The 14,140-nt window shown below is 42.8% G+C and overlaps 1 protein-coding gene across 1 annotated transcript; it reads left to right on the forward strand.

The window, feature by feature from the left end:
* The first annotated feature begins 7,489 nt into the window (after nt 1–7,489).
* LOC141695855 (uncharacterized) lies at nt 7,490–8,028 on the forward strand. The gene is made up of 2 exons (XM_074500063.1): nt 7,490–7,779; nt 7,836–8,028. Exons 1-2 carry the CDS (start codon nt 7,490–7,492, stop codon nt 8,026–8,028), a joined length of 483 nt encoding a protein of 160 aa, XP_074356164.1.
* Nucleotides 8,029–14,140: the final 6,112 nt, after the last annotated feature.

A 14,140-nucleotide genomic window follows, 5' to 3' on the forward strand; every position in this document is an offset into this window, starting at 1 on the left:
TATCTAATAGAAATGCTTCAGAAGAAGAGAGATATGAGGATGTGGAATTCAGTTGCAGAAAAATCTTAGGTAGATTCTTACTGCATAATAATCTTGGATGGTTGCAGGTTAGATAATGACCAATATAATACTACCTCCATCCCATTGAATTGTTAATATTTTTCAAGATCTCCCTCACGTAATTTGAAAAATTTACCAATCCAATGGGACGGAGGGAGTACTTGTTAGCTAATTGATTTAGAAAATAAATATAATTAAGTCCTTCCAAATACTGATCGGCGAGGAAGGCCACATATAGAATGAAAAATTAGAGATAGGGAGAGAGTAGCGCTGTTCCATTTAAACAGCTACGGAATTTGACTTTCCTCACCTAACTGTATGTTTGTTAACCTTGACAATGGGTCTTTCACTCCCAGTTTACTAGACAGATATTAACCATTTAAGCTATAGTGCAGCTACACACTTGCACATACGTCTGGAACAATCGACATGACAATGTAGAATTGTTTACCAGTTGACATCTCTTCACTATTAATGATTGTAAAATTTCTCCTATATATATTGCAAGGATTTGCGCCAAAATTACTTGACAGACCCTTATCCGCTTCAATTGGAAAATCAAGGAGCATGCAGTACTTGTGAGCAAATTTCTTATTAATTAATATTTCTATATTTAGTTATAATTCCTTAAAACTTTGATCCTTGAATGATGTTTATAGGACTCTGGGTGTTAATTCACTATTAGGGGAACTTCCAAAGGAACTTGGAATCTTATAAATTTGGTATCTGTTATACCCAAAATTTGACATTGGGTCATGTGGGTTAGGAACGGGTTAATTGAAATCGAATTAGGGAAAAACGAGAGGAATAAATTGGTTTTAGGCTGCAAAGAACGAGGAGAGGACGTGCCCTCTACACGTAGGATGCGTCTATGATTAAGTAGACCGTGATTTGGGTTATTTTGGGATCAAGGATTGCCATGTTGAGAGATAAGGAAGAAATCTCAAAGGGTGGAAGACGCGCCCTATACGGTGGACGCGTTATGATACGACATGTAGTGGGTTGTGTGAGTTGGATTGTTTGAGGTTGAGGTTGTCATGCCAAGGAAACCAGGACGCATCCAGGACTTAGGGCGCATTGTATGGGTAGAATTGACAAGATGGATTGATTTCATGTTAAGTTTGCAGTGCAAGGGAAATGTGTGCATTCCATGGGAAGATGACGCGTCTTGTCCTTGGGAGATGCATATTTTTGGGTAGTTGGGCCTGTCCTCACCTAGACAAGGCAAACAAGGATACCTTGGGGACAAGGCAAGCATGGAAAGAGGAATGGAGATTATTTTTTTACTAACGTATTTGTCGCAGGTATTCTTTGGAGAATTCCCTTCTTGAGACGGTCAAGGAGGGGGATGTCCGTGAAAAGCTTGAAGGCCTCCAGGGGTATGCCTGATGACGGAAGGCCTCCTCCTGTATTCAACAAGTGTTCTCGTTGGGGATGCGGGGTTGATATCAGTGTGTGCTTTGGGAGCTCTGTTCTTGTATTCAATGGGTGTCCTCTTTAGAGAACTTTGGAGTCATCCTGCACTTTGCACCCAAGAGCTTGGGATCACCTGTCCTGCTATCTGGTGGTTTTCCGTATTCGGGGGACAGGGACACGTCCGACATTTGGGGTGAACCGTGGCTATACCTGCATCTGTAAATCAAGGGAGATTACTGTAGCGGAGTGTTATCCTTGCGCAGGGAGATGCATTATCTGTGAAGTCATACGACGGACGAGCCTTGGGCCTTCGCGGTTGGGCCTCGTAGTTGGACATTCCTAAAGCAAGCGGAAGATGGATTCTGGAAGGACTTCTACCGGGCCTAGGAATGAGAAGTCTCAGCCCATTAGATATCTTGTTCCCCAAGAACTAAGTCAGGCTTGATCCCTATATAAAGGGTACGTAGGCATATCGAGAGGGGTAAGAAGTTGAGAGCTGAAAAGGAGCCACCACTTGCCCTGATCAATCTCAGCCACCTATTAACACACAACCACCACACACCACTTGATTTTACGGCGAAGAACCACCATCATAGATCTGAATTCCAGTGAGAAACCTCAAACTTTGTTGTTACCAGATTCCTCCGTCAACAAATTGGCGCTAGAAGGAGGGCTGCTGATTAAGATTATAGTCTTGGGAGGAAAAGATGTCTTATAATCATGATGGAAGTTCTTACGATGAAAGTAATATCAGGTCTGAAGGAGAGGGAGAGGAAGGCTACACTCGCCATGAACCCTACGTGCCCAAAAATATAGTGGATCCTCCGTGAGCTTCAGATGTAGGAGGAACACCACCAGTTCTCATCAGCAACGCTGATATCTTGGAGCAGCTGTATCGCATGAGGGACACTCTGAACAACTTCAAGTCAAGGCTGAGCACGGTGGAGCGTTGTAAAATAAGGAGGGGTCATCGTTTTCCCCGCCATGACCACGCCATGGGGAAATCGCCCGTGGTCGAGAGAGATAGCCAAGATGTTCGCGGCCAAGCCGATGGAGGAAATATTTGAATCACTCTGCGGAACTTGGAATACTCCGATGATGTCGAGCCTATTGTGGAGCTTATCGATGAGGATACTGATGGAAGAGAGAGGCCTCGTATCGACAATCAGGTTGTTCCGCACCCGCATAGATCTGGGTGTACGATAGAGGAGCGTTGTCATGCGGAGAATGTCCAGAATCAAGATGAGGAAATAAGAGATTTGTTGACTCTGAAAAGGAGACTTGGCATAAGGTTGGAAGATGACGATTTGAGGATATTGCTGCCAGAATGGCAAAATGAAGGAAATGGTGGAGAAGCGAGGCCCCGTGATACAACGCGTGTGCCCCCTACATATCTACGGGATGATAGAGTGCAGCACCGCGAACACGAGCGTGCCCCTCCACGAGGAAGGTTTGGAAACTGCGGCCGCGGCTATTCGAGGAAAGGACGGGGAAGGACGGGATACGAGCATGGAAGGGCGCCATATAATGGGAGACGAGAGGGCGCACCCTCAACTAAAGAATCCCCTGTCATTGTTCCCGTGGCATCTCACTGTGCTACAGGCAATGGATCCAGGACGCATCCTCATGACCGGGACGACGCCCGAACTCAAAAAAGGTTGCAAAACAATAATGAGGTACGGAGATACGTCCAGGAGGAACCTTGCGCACAGGAGAATATTCAAAATCAAGATTGCAATATGCCACAGCCGCAGCCTCAGGGCGAGGGGCGACGAGATCCACCGGTACACCCGGGGGGTAACCAAGGGGAACAACAACAAGTTGTGGAGTAACCTCAACCACTTAATATTCAAACCATCCCCAGAATAGAAACATTTAATGTAAATGATCTTAAAAGGTTGCTCAACCATCTTGAAGGAGGTATGTATACAGCAACTACGCAAGCCCCATTCCCTTTCTCTACTGTTGTAAGGGAAACGCAACTACCTGTTGGATATAGGAACACGACCAATGACTTGCGCTTTCATGGAAACTCCGACCCCGTGGAATTATTGGGATGCTTCAATATTGAGATGGACATATATCAGGTACCTGACTTAGCACAGTGCCATCTTTTAGAGGCTACTTTTAGAGAAGGTGCTCAACAGTGGTTCCAAAAACTTGGCCAGGGGATTATCACATCACGGGAACAAATGAAAACCCTATTTTTTACTCAATTCCAAGATGTTGTGAAGTATATGCCGCCTGTTACCACACTGGCCAATGTGAAACAGAAGGAAGAAGAAAGCTTGACCTCATATTTCAAAATTTTCAATGCAGAGTCTACTTTGGTGAGGGGCGCAACTGACGAAATACTGAAAATACTTCTTATAGCTGGTCTGTGCATGGGAACAAAATTCTGGAAACATATGCAAGGAAAAGACCCTGTGTCGCTAGCTGACGTACTTGCGCAGGCTGAGTCCTTTAAAGCAATTGAGCAATCACTTGCTGAGACAAAGAAGAATGATAATGCTAATAACTCAAAGGGGCAAACTAGGAGGAGAGATAGGTCTACAAGTCCAGAGTATCGGCGAAATGCTCGGAGTCCTAATAGGGTGAATGCCGTGAATATACGGAGAGAGTGGAGTCCACCGTCGAACTATGAACAGAGGGTGAGCAATTGCACCCCCTAGCAACATCCATTGATCACAACTTTGAAGTAAACAAGGACAGATGAATCTTAAAAAAACCAGATCGCCTGACCTTGTGGTAGAGTAGAGACAAGAAAAAATATTGCGAGTACCATGAGTCCACTGGTCACGATACCCACGAATGTCATCATTTAAAAGATGATATTGAAGAATTGATCAAGGATGGATATCTGGGAGAGTGGATTGATAAGGTAAAATGACGCAGAGAAGATGGCAACAAGGGGAAAGATGAAAAGCATCCCCTACAGGCAGAGGTTGATGGGAAGCCAGCGGAGGTTAAGTTCCAAAGAGCTGGGAGTATTAGGGAAATTTTTGGAGGACATCCATTTGTTGGTGATAGTAATCGGGCGTTGGATAAAAATGCAAGAGAGGCACGATACCTACCACTCGCCAACATTCATAGCTTGGAGGATTAGCCTCCGAAAATATTCAAAAGTGAATCTGATGATATTACGTTCAGGGAAAGAGAGTCAAGATGGGTACATCATCCTCATAACGACGCGTTAGTAATAACTATGCTCATTGGGATGATGAACGTGCATTGGGTCTTCTTGGATAACGGAAGCTCTGCGAACATCTTATACTACAACACATACAAGAAATTGGGTTTCCCAGATAGTGACATGAATTATGAAGATGCACATGTCTATAGCTTTACTGGAGAAGCAGTAAGAGTTATGGGTTCGATTAGACTTTCTGTCACACTTGGGGAATGAGCTCTATCTGTTACTCAAATGATAGACTTCAAAGTGCTGGATCAAGAGTCCGTGCATAATGTGCTGGTGGGCAGACCTTGGTTGCGGGCATTCAGAGTGATAACCTCGATACATCACTTGATGATAAAGTTTCTAACGCCTAACAAAGTGGGCAGTCTGAGGGGGTCGCAATACGAATCACGTGACTGCTATCATAAGGCTATAAAGGAATTTTGCAAGAGAAGGTATGAAGGAAAGGGTCTTCCCGTTGAAGACGCGACGGGCATTCAGGTGAAACCAAATGAAGAGGTTTACGCACATTATTTTGTGGAGGATCCACAAGAAGAAAAAACTAATATAACCAATACTCCTGCTTAGATATTGGGGAATGTTTCAAGGATTTACAGTATGGAGGAAATCATGTTGAACCATGAGGGGGATGTTTTGCAGGAGGAAATTAATGGAGAAAAATTGGAAGGAAGAAGTGAGATTTTACAAATCCTGGAAAGTAACCCCAAGGTAGATGCTCCTCAAAGACAGGACATGCCCTTGGAGAGTGAAAGTGAACGTGAGGTTGATGCCCCTCAAAAGAAGGACGCGCCCTCCATGTTTGCAAAGAATAATGTTCCTCTAACTGATGACGCGTCCTCCATACCTGCAATGCATGAAACTATGCCTTGCCCTGAGGTGGATGCCCCAAGCTGTAAGGACGCGCTCTCGAGTGCAAGAATGGAAGTGGAAGACCCCCGAGACTTTGATTTCCATCTGGTCCTAGGATCCCTATGCCTACTGAAAAACGGGGCCACCCGAGGACACAATATCTATTCCAATCGATAAAGATGACCCAAGAAAGATTTTGAATGTAGGATCTCAGTTAAGTTATGGGATGAGAGAAAGGCTCACCCGTTTTTTGATTAAAAATCTCGACGTCTTTGCATGGAGTCATTCAGACATAGTTGGGATCGACTCGGGAATAATGTGTCATCGATTGAACATCATCCCTAACTACACGGGTGTATGACAAAAGCATCACCCGATGAGCGGAGAAAGAATGATAGCATTAAAGGAGGAGGTAGATCGACTGTTAGAGGTTGGGTTAATCAAGGAATCTTTCTACCCCGATTGGCTCGCAAATCTGGTGCTGGTGAAAAAACTAAATGGGAAGTGGAGAATATATGTAGATTTCGCAGATCTTAATAAATCCTGCCCGAAGGATAGTTTTTCACTCCCACGAATTGATCAGTTGATCGACACGACGGTAGGGCATGCCTTGTTAAGCTTCATGGATGCATACTCCGATTACAATCAAATTCCAATGTACGACCCCGATCAGAAACATACATCCTTCATCACCGATAGAGGATTATATTGTTATATAGGAATGTCATTTGGATTGATCAACGCAGGGGCGACTTACCAACGGTTGGTAAACATGATGTTCAAAAATCAGATTGGAAAGACCATGGAGGTCTATGTAGATGACATTTTGGTTAAATCTAAAGAGGTGGATGATCATATCAAGCACCTGATGGAAATGTTTAACATTCTAAGGAGGTTTTGCATGAAGTTGAACCCGCAGAAGTACATTTCGGTGTTGAGTCAGGCAAGTTTCTTGGGTTCATTGTCAATCATAGGGGAATTGAAGCTAACCCTGCGAAGATCAAGGCACTGCTAGACATGAAGTCTCCCACGAGTGTAAAGCAGGTGCAAAGTTTAACCGGAAGAATCATTGCGTTAAATCGATTTGACTCTAAATCATTCGACAGATGTAAGGAATTCTTTAAGGAGATTAAGGTGGCAGGGAAAGATTTTGTGTGGGTATTAGAATGCGAGGAAGCTTTCAGGAGGATCAAACAGCAGCTAGGGAATCCTCCCATATTGTCAAAACCATTGGATGGAGAGTCTTTAATCTTATACCTTGCAGTTTCAGAATATTCCATCAGTGCAGTATTGGTGAGAGAAGAGGATGCGCAGCAGTCTCCAGTGTATTATGTAAGTTAGCGGCTGCATGATGCATAGACTCTCTATACCAGCATGGAAAAGTTGGTTTATGCCTTAATTCTCGCATCAAGGAAGCTGCGCCCATATTTCCAAGCGCATAGAATTCAACTTCGTACATCATATCCTCTGTGACAAGTCCTTTACAAACCAGAATCGTCGGGAAGGATGTTGAAATGGGCTGTGGAGTTGGGACAGTTTGACTTGGAATACATGCCTCGCACAGCGATCAAAGGGCAAGCCCTAGCTGATTTCTTACTAGAATTGGATTCTGAAATTGAGGATAAGGCTTTGATGGTATTGCATCCGTCTCATCCTGAAGAAATTTTGGAAGAGTTCCCACATCCATGGTGGATTTTGCATGTGGATGGAGCAGTTAACAATGGGGGAGCAGACACGGGCATATTGCTTATATCTCCGGAAGGTCATCATCTTATGAGTGCAATTCACTTTAAATTCTATACTATGAATAATGATACGGAATATGAGGCACTTATTAATGGCCTAAAGATTGCTTTGGAAATGGGAGTGCATAATCTAATTGTAAAGAGTGATTCAGAATTGGTAGTGAACCAGGTGAATGGGGGGTTTCAAGCTCGAGGACCGTGAACAGAATTGTATTTGAAGTGCATGCAGCGCCTGATTGGAAGGTTCAAGGAGGTTATACTGGAATGTGTACCGCGGGAAAAGAACAGCAATGCGGATGCTCTGGAAAAAATAGGGTCTCAGCAAGAAGCCGTGTTGTTGGGATCTATACCCTTAGAAATCCAGGAGATTCCTAGCATCTCGGAAGTAGAGGTGATGCAAGTAGATGAGGCTCCCAAAGAAACATGGATGACGCCTATTCTTGCCTATATTTACAAGGGAACACTCCCTGAGGATAAGTTTAAAGCTCGACGACTCCACTACCAGGATGCAAGGTATGTGGTGTATGATGAAGTTTTATATAAGAGAGGCTTCAATCATCGCTGCTCAGATGTGTAGATAATGAAAAGGGAAATTACATCTTGAGGGAAGTTCATGAAGGAATTTGTGGTAATCACTTAGGGGGTAACTCGTTGGCGATGAAGGTTCTACGCCAAGGCTATTACTGGCCCACGATGAAGGAGGATGCTACAAACTTTGTTAGAGCGTACGATCGCTGCCAACAAGGGAGAATTCTCCCTTAACTGAGACCTATCACCTTGAAGATTTAGAGGGGAAGTTAGTTCCGCGAGCATGGAATGTGGAGCATCTCCGAAAGTATTATCAGTAAGGTGCAGCTTTGGCCCCTTACATATTATGTTTTACATCTTTTGATACAAGTAGGGCTGTGCCCAGATCATAGACTAGAAGCAATGAAATTCCTTCTAGCCTAGGGGGGTAGTGCATGTACTATCCACCTTAGAACTAGTTGAATGATTGTATTTTTGAATAAAATTCCCCATAGAGCATAGTAGCCATGGGACCAGTGTACTTTTGACACTGGAGCGCATTATTAATAAAGACTTTGAAATTTTATTTTCAAAATAAGTTGTCAATTGTTGTTAATTTTATTGCAGAATAAAGTAAATGATGCGTCCTAATGCAAAGACGTGTCCTGGAAACAAGGATATATAATGCTTTACATGAAAAGCACGAGGACACACCCACATGGTCCTCACGATGTTTTTTGTTACTCTTGAATTAAATTGGTAAGGTGGATTGACCTTCACAATATGAAGGGGATAAATAGACAAATGACTTATACATGAGAAAAACCAAGGAATACTTATATGCATTGGTAACAAAGACGCGTCCTGATAGTGGAATTATGTAATAACTTACATAAAAAGTAGGACACGCCCTCATATCCTTTATGATGTTGATAGTAGTTTGTCATTTTGGGATTAAATTAATAAGGTAGATGCCTCCATCTAGGACGCACCCTTAAAGTGTAATCCTTAGTTTACAATGTTAAGGAGATAGCAGTAATGTGACTTGTGTAGGGGAAGTTAAGGGAACCTCAGATGCAAGTAACATGAGGACGCGTCTTGGGATAAGAACGCGCCCATTATATAACTTATCAAATGAAATTATAAAAATGAGATAACTGGTAAAGCAAAAATATGCATAAAAATAATTCAAGGTATAAAAACCTTGGACAAGTGATAGCAAATAACATTCAGAAATAACAAGTCATAGGTTTACAAACTGCAAGACTTAAAGGGACCCGAACCCTTAAATTTTCTAAGAAGCTTCATTAATAAACTAAGACACGTCCTAAGCAGGAGGCGCGTCCTGCTGTTTGTCTTGATCTTTTGGAGGAGAAGGTGGAGGTTGAACTTGGGGTGGAGAAGGCACAGGAGACGCGTCATCCTTTTCTAAGCCTAGGATGATTATTTTGCTCTTAATGGAATCTGCAGCTCTGACCTTGAAATTGTTCACCCATTTTTGGGTATCTTCGTCAAATTGGAAAAGGTGTATTCTGGGTCATTTGCTATGAACCCAGAACACCATTCCTCAAAGCCAGCTGCAAACCCATTCTGGTGCACCGGATTCTTCTCCTCCTTCCAACCATGAACCCTGTCATCATTAAAAAGGTCCAAATCCAGCTGCATTTTAGAGTTTGCAGCAACCACTTCATCAACAGCCTTCTCCATGGCAGTAATATGACCATTAAGGCGTGCCTTCTCCAATTGCAACTCAAGAATCTCTGCATCCTTTGACTGGGTAAGGAGGTTAATTTTCTTCTCCAAAGCTTTGATTTTATCCTCAGTGTTGCTTTTGAAAGTGTCAGTGGAAGCAAGACGCGCCCTCAGTCTGGTGGCCATGTTAGCATTCTTCCTCGCGTGCAAGTGGAGTTCAGCTGTAGCCCTGACTATGGCTTGCTCAGTCTGCTCCTCGGTCCTGAAGGTCCAACCCCTTACCTCCTTTTCGGAAAAAGTTCCAGAAGAGAATGCGCCCAGATATCTGAAGACGAATGATTGATTATCCGGGATAGTCTTCTAGCGTTTAGGGGGCACGTCCTCCCTGTCCGAAATGTTCACCACAGTTGTATCAATGATTTTTGGTGAAGGAGAGGGGGCCATATTGGCTGGAGGATCTTTAGCTTTGGGATTAGTTTTTGCAGCAGCAAGCTTGCTCCTCCCAGTCTTCAGCCTTCTAGAGGCACCAATAGCGAATTCCTTAGGAAGAGAAGTCATATCTATGGGATAACATGGTAAACATTAGCCCTGGACGCGCCCACACAAGAGGACGCGCCCTGTATATGATAAAAGTTATAGTAATATGGAAAATGACAAGTGAGCATGTTACGACTGTGACAAAAATTTAAATATTGGACGCGTCCTGGGTACATCGACGCGTCCTATGTGAATTATGGAAACTTGTATGCTTATGGGACAGAATAAGGACCACAAGTACATGACAAATTCTATTTTTACAAGAAAAGCATGGTTAGCAAGTTTATGGCAATTAATAGCATTATGAAATTTTTCAGAAAATGGAACAGCCTTATATAAACATCAAGATTACATACATAATCAGAAGACGCGTCCTAAAGATATGACGCGTCAAAAGTAAACGAATGGGCATTGAAAACATATATATATATAAGACTAGGATTAAAACTATGCATGTAAAGATACATGTGTGACGTGTCCTGAATCGATGACGCGTCCTATTTTACCCAGTTTTAAGTCCACTTGTCTACTAATGTCAAGTTGGACCAGTTCTGTGGCGTTGAGCCCTCTAGCTTTTTCAGAGGCAGTGAAAACGGGCTTTCCATTGTAAAAATCACGGTATTTATAAATGGAACCAACCCTTGCAGACAGAGCTCCAACTCTTTCAAGGTTGGCTTTTGTGATCATCTCTTTGAGGTTGAAATGCTTCTCGGCATATCTCAACACTTTCTCTGCTCTCTTTTTTCTCTTTCCAGTTAATTCTTTTTGAGTCCTTTTGTTTAAAGGGAAACGAGGATATCAGAATCAGGAAAAAAAGGAAGGAAATTAAGAAAAAAGACGCGTCCTAAAAAGAGGACGCGATCTAAAAAGAGGACGCGCCCTGCCAGTATTACTTACTTGGCTCCAAGTTGAAACACACACGGGCCCTCTTCACATCATAAGCATAGAAGAAAGGTTCTTTCTAGTCTCGCTCGTGGTTGATTTTGCCTTCATTGAAACCTTAATTATTCAACCATTTGTTGACAACAAAAAAGTGGTAGCCTGTAATGGATTTTCTATGCTGAAAAAATAACTAAAATCCTTCATGGAGGGTGTGCCCAACCCCAAGTCGTGGTACATAATATATAAGGCCCATGCTAACTTGTATGAGTTTGGGGACAGTTGGACCGGAGCAACGTCAAACCATTTTAGGATTTTATTGATGTACTGGTGCAAGGGCGCGCCCACATCCAAAGAAATGAGTTTTGGAGTAAGAATCATCCTAGGGATCCTCAGATTCTCCATGTTGAAAATATGGGGCCTCATCTTTCGAAGAGGACACGTCTAGATGCCCTCCATATCGTAATATTTCATGGTCCATCTGATCTCCAAGTCTGTTGATGTAGATTTCATGGCAACACAAGCTAGCTTATTCTCTTTCTTTCTCTAGACATTCTTCTCTGCCTTAGAGAGATCCTCGAGCTCCTTTCAGTCAAAATCGAGCTCTACATAACTTGGCTCCCAATGCTCAAGTGGAGAGATAAATTGTTAAGGAGAAATAGGTAATTTTTCAGGCTCATGAGCTCTGTTCTCAAACTTACTCTCACAGTGAGGAGAGGGCCCATCCTGAGCAGGAGACGCGTTTTGAGCAGGCGGGGATGCGTCCTCATCAGAAATGATTCTATGTTGAGATTTACTAGAAGAGGGAATGATCTCATCATCAGTCAAATCTTGAATTGCTGAGATACTTGCAGTTTGGGAAGTTCTCTTACATTTCAGTTTCTTCTTGCTAATCCTTGTACTTAAAGGAATGTTATCCAAAGATTCTGAACTCGAATTTGACATGATTGAAGTTTTTTATTTGAGAGCTTCAAAAGCACGAGCTTCTGCTTCAAGAAAGGAATCTTTCCTATTATACTCAGGAAGTTCAGGATCGAAAGTAATGGGGGTGGAGAATCAATCCCAAGGCGTGTATTGAAAGTCTTAAATGGATGAATTGGAGAGGATGAAGATGCGTCCTCCAGCTGAAACAAGAAGGAAAAATATTTTTAGGACATGTCCATGGTTTAAAGAAGAAAGATATGAGATGAGAAGTATAAGAAAAACAGACATAAATAAGGTATGAGAGCGAGAAAGTAAAAATCCCTTGCTTGAAAACGCGTCCTAATCGTCTAACGTAGATGACGCATCCTAGACTGAGGACGAGTCCATGGTATTTTCATTGCAACAAAATAACCATTATTTATAGAGATATACAATAAGCAAGTGCGAGGACGCGTCCTGGGGATTATATGCGTCAAGGTTGCTAGTTCCAGTGGAATACCAATCGATTACGGGTGATTTGGGAAAAAATCTATGTAACCCTAGAAACATGTAATTTAATATCAAAGAAGCAAATATAGCATATTTACAGATATATACACGTATACATACAATTGATAAAGAAGAACAGTTGAAGAACATGAGAGTAAAAATGAAGAATGCTGACAGTCTTTTACTTATTATGATCGATTTACTTGATGAAATGGAAAAATGAAAGAAGATTCATGCACCTTGGAATTTGGGGGTTTGATCGACTGTAAAAACTCAGAGAATGGCCGGTTGAATCGCCAGATTTTTGAACTTGAAACTCCTGCTTGAACGGCGGCGATGGTGGTTGTTGAGAGAGAGTAAAATGATGATGTGGGTCTTATTTTGGGGTATCTATAGAGGAGTGGTTATGGTGACATGTGTAACAGCTATAACGCAACGGCTATGGAGCGTTTTGATGGCGATCGATTAGAGGAAAGACGCGTCCGGGGTTTGTAAGCCAAATTTCAGTGATATTTCTAAGGATAAAAATTCCAACTTTGTTTTCAACTGCGTATGGAATTTGGGGTGTAGTTTTTATACCCAAAATTTAGCATTGGGTCATGTCGAGTCATGAACGGGTTAATTGGTATCGAATTCGGCAAAAAATAGAGGAAGAAATTAGTTTTAGGCTGCAAAGAACGAGGAGAGGACACGCCCTCTACACGTAAGACGCGTCTATGATTAAATCTGCTAACTCATAGTTTTTGTTCCTAGCCATTATTGCTTCCAGGGAAAAGACCTATAGTCACATAAACGAAAGAAGTAGACCGTGATTTGGGTTATTTTGGGATCAAAGATTGTCATGTTGAGAGATAAGGAAGAAATCTCAAAGGGTGGAGGATGTACCCTATACGGTGGATGCGTTATGATACGACATGTAGTGGGTTTTGAGAGTTGGATTGTTTGAGGCCGAGGTTGTCATGCCAAGAAGACCAGGACACGTCCAGGACTTAGGGCGCAATGTATGAGTAGAATTGAAAAGATGTATTGATTGCATGTTAAGTTTGTAGTGCAAGGGAAATGTGTGCATTCCATGGGAAGAGGACGCATCCTGTCCTTGGGAGATGCATATTTCTGGGTAGTCGGGCGTGTCCTCACCTAGTATAAGGCAAACAAGGATATCTTGGGGACAGGGCAAACATGGAAAGAGGAATAAAGATTGTTTTTTACTAAAGTATTTGTCACAGGTACTCTTTGAAGAATTCCCTTCTTGAGATGGTCAAGGAGGGGGATGTCCGAGAAAAGTTTGAAGGCCTCCAGGGGTATGCCTGATGACTGAAGGACTCCTCCTGTATTCAACGAGTGTCCTCATTTGGGATGCAGGGTTGATATCGGTGTGTGCTTTGGGAGCTCTATTCTTGTATTCAACGGGTGTCCTTGGTGGAGAACTTTGGAGTCATCCTGCACTTCGCACCCAAGAGCTTGGGATCACCTGTCCAGCTATCAGGTGGGTTATACTCATTCGGAGGACAGGGACGCGTCCGGCATTTGGGGTGAACTGTGGCTATACCCGCGTCCGTAAATCAAGGGAGATAGGTGTAGCAGAGTGTTATCCTTGTACAGGGAGATGCATTATCCGTGAAGTCCTACGATTACGGACGAGCCTTGGGCCTTCGTGATTGGGCCTCATAGTTGGACATTCCTAAAGCTAGCGGAAGATGGATTCTGGAAGGACTTCTACCGGGCCTAGGAATGAGAAGTCTAAGCCCATTAGGTTTCTTGTTCCCCAAGAACTACGTCAGGCTTGATCCCTATATAAATGGTACATAGGCACATTGAGAGGGGTAAGAAGTTGAGAGCTGAAATG

Source organism: Apium graveolens, chromosome 11 (assembly GCF_009905375.1).
Source record: "Apium graveolens cultivar Ventura chromosome 11, ASM990537v1, whole genome shotgun sequence".
NCBI lineage: Eukaryota > Viridiplantae > Streptophyta > Magnoliopsida > Apiales > Apiaceae > Apium > Apium graveolens.

Coding starts and splice junctions, on each gene's coding strand:
- LOC141695855 (XM_074500063.1), top strand. CDS start 7,490: ATGCAGCGCCTGATTGGAAGGTTCAAGGAGGTTATACTGGAATGTGTA. Junction 7,780..7,835: donor CTCCACTACCAGGATGCAAG/GTATGTGGTGTA, acceptor ATCGCTGCTCAG/ATGTGTAGATAATGAAAAGG.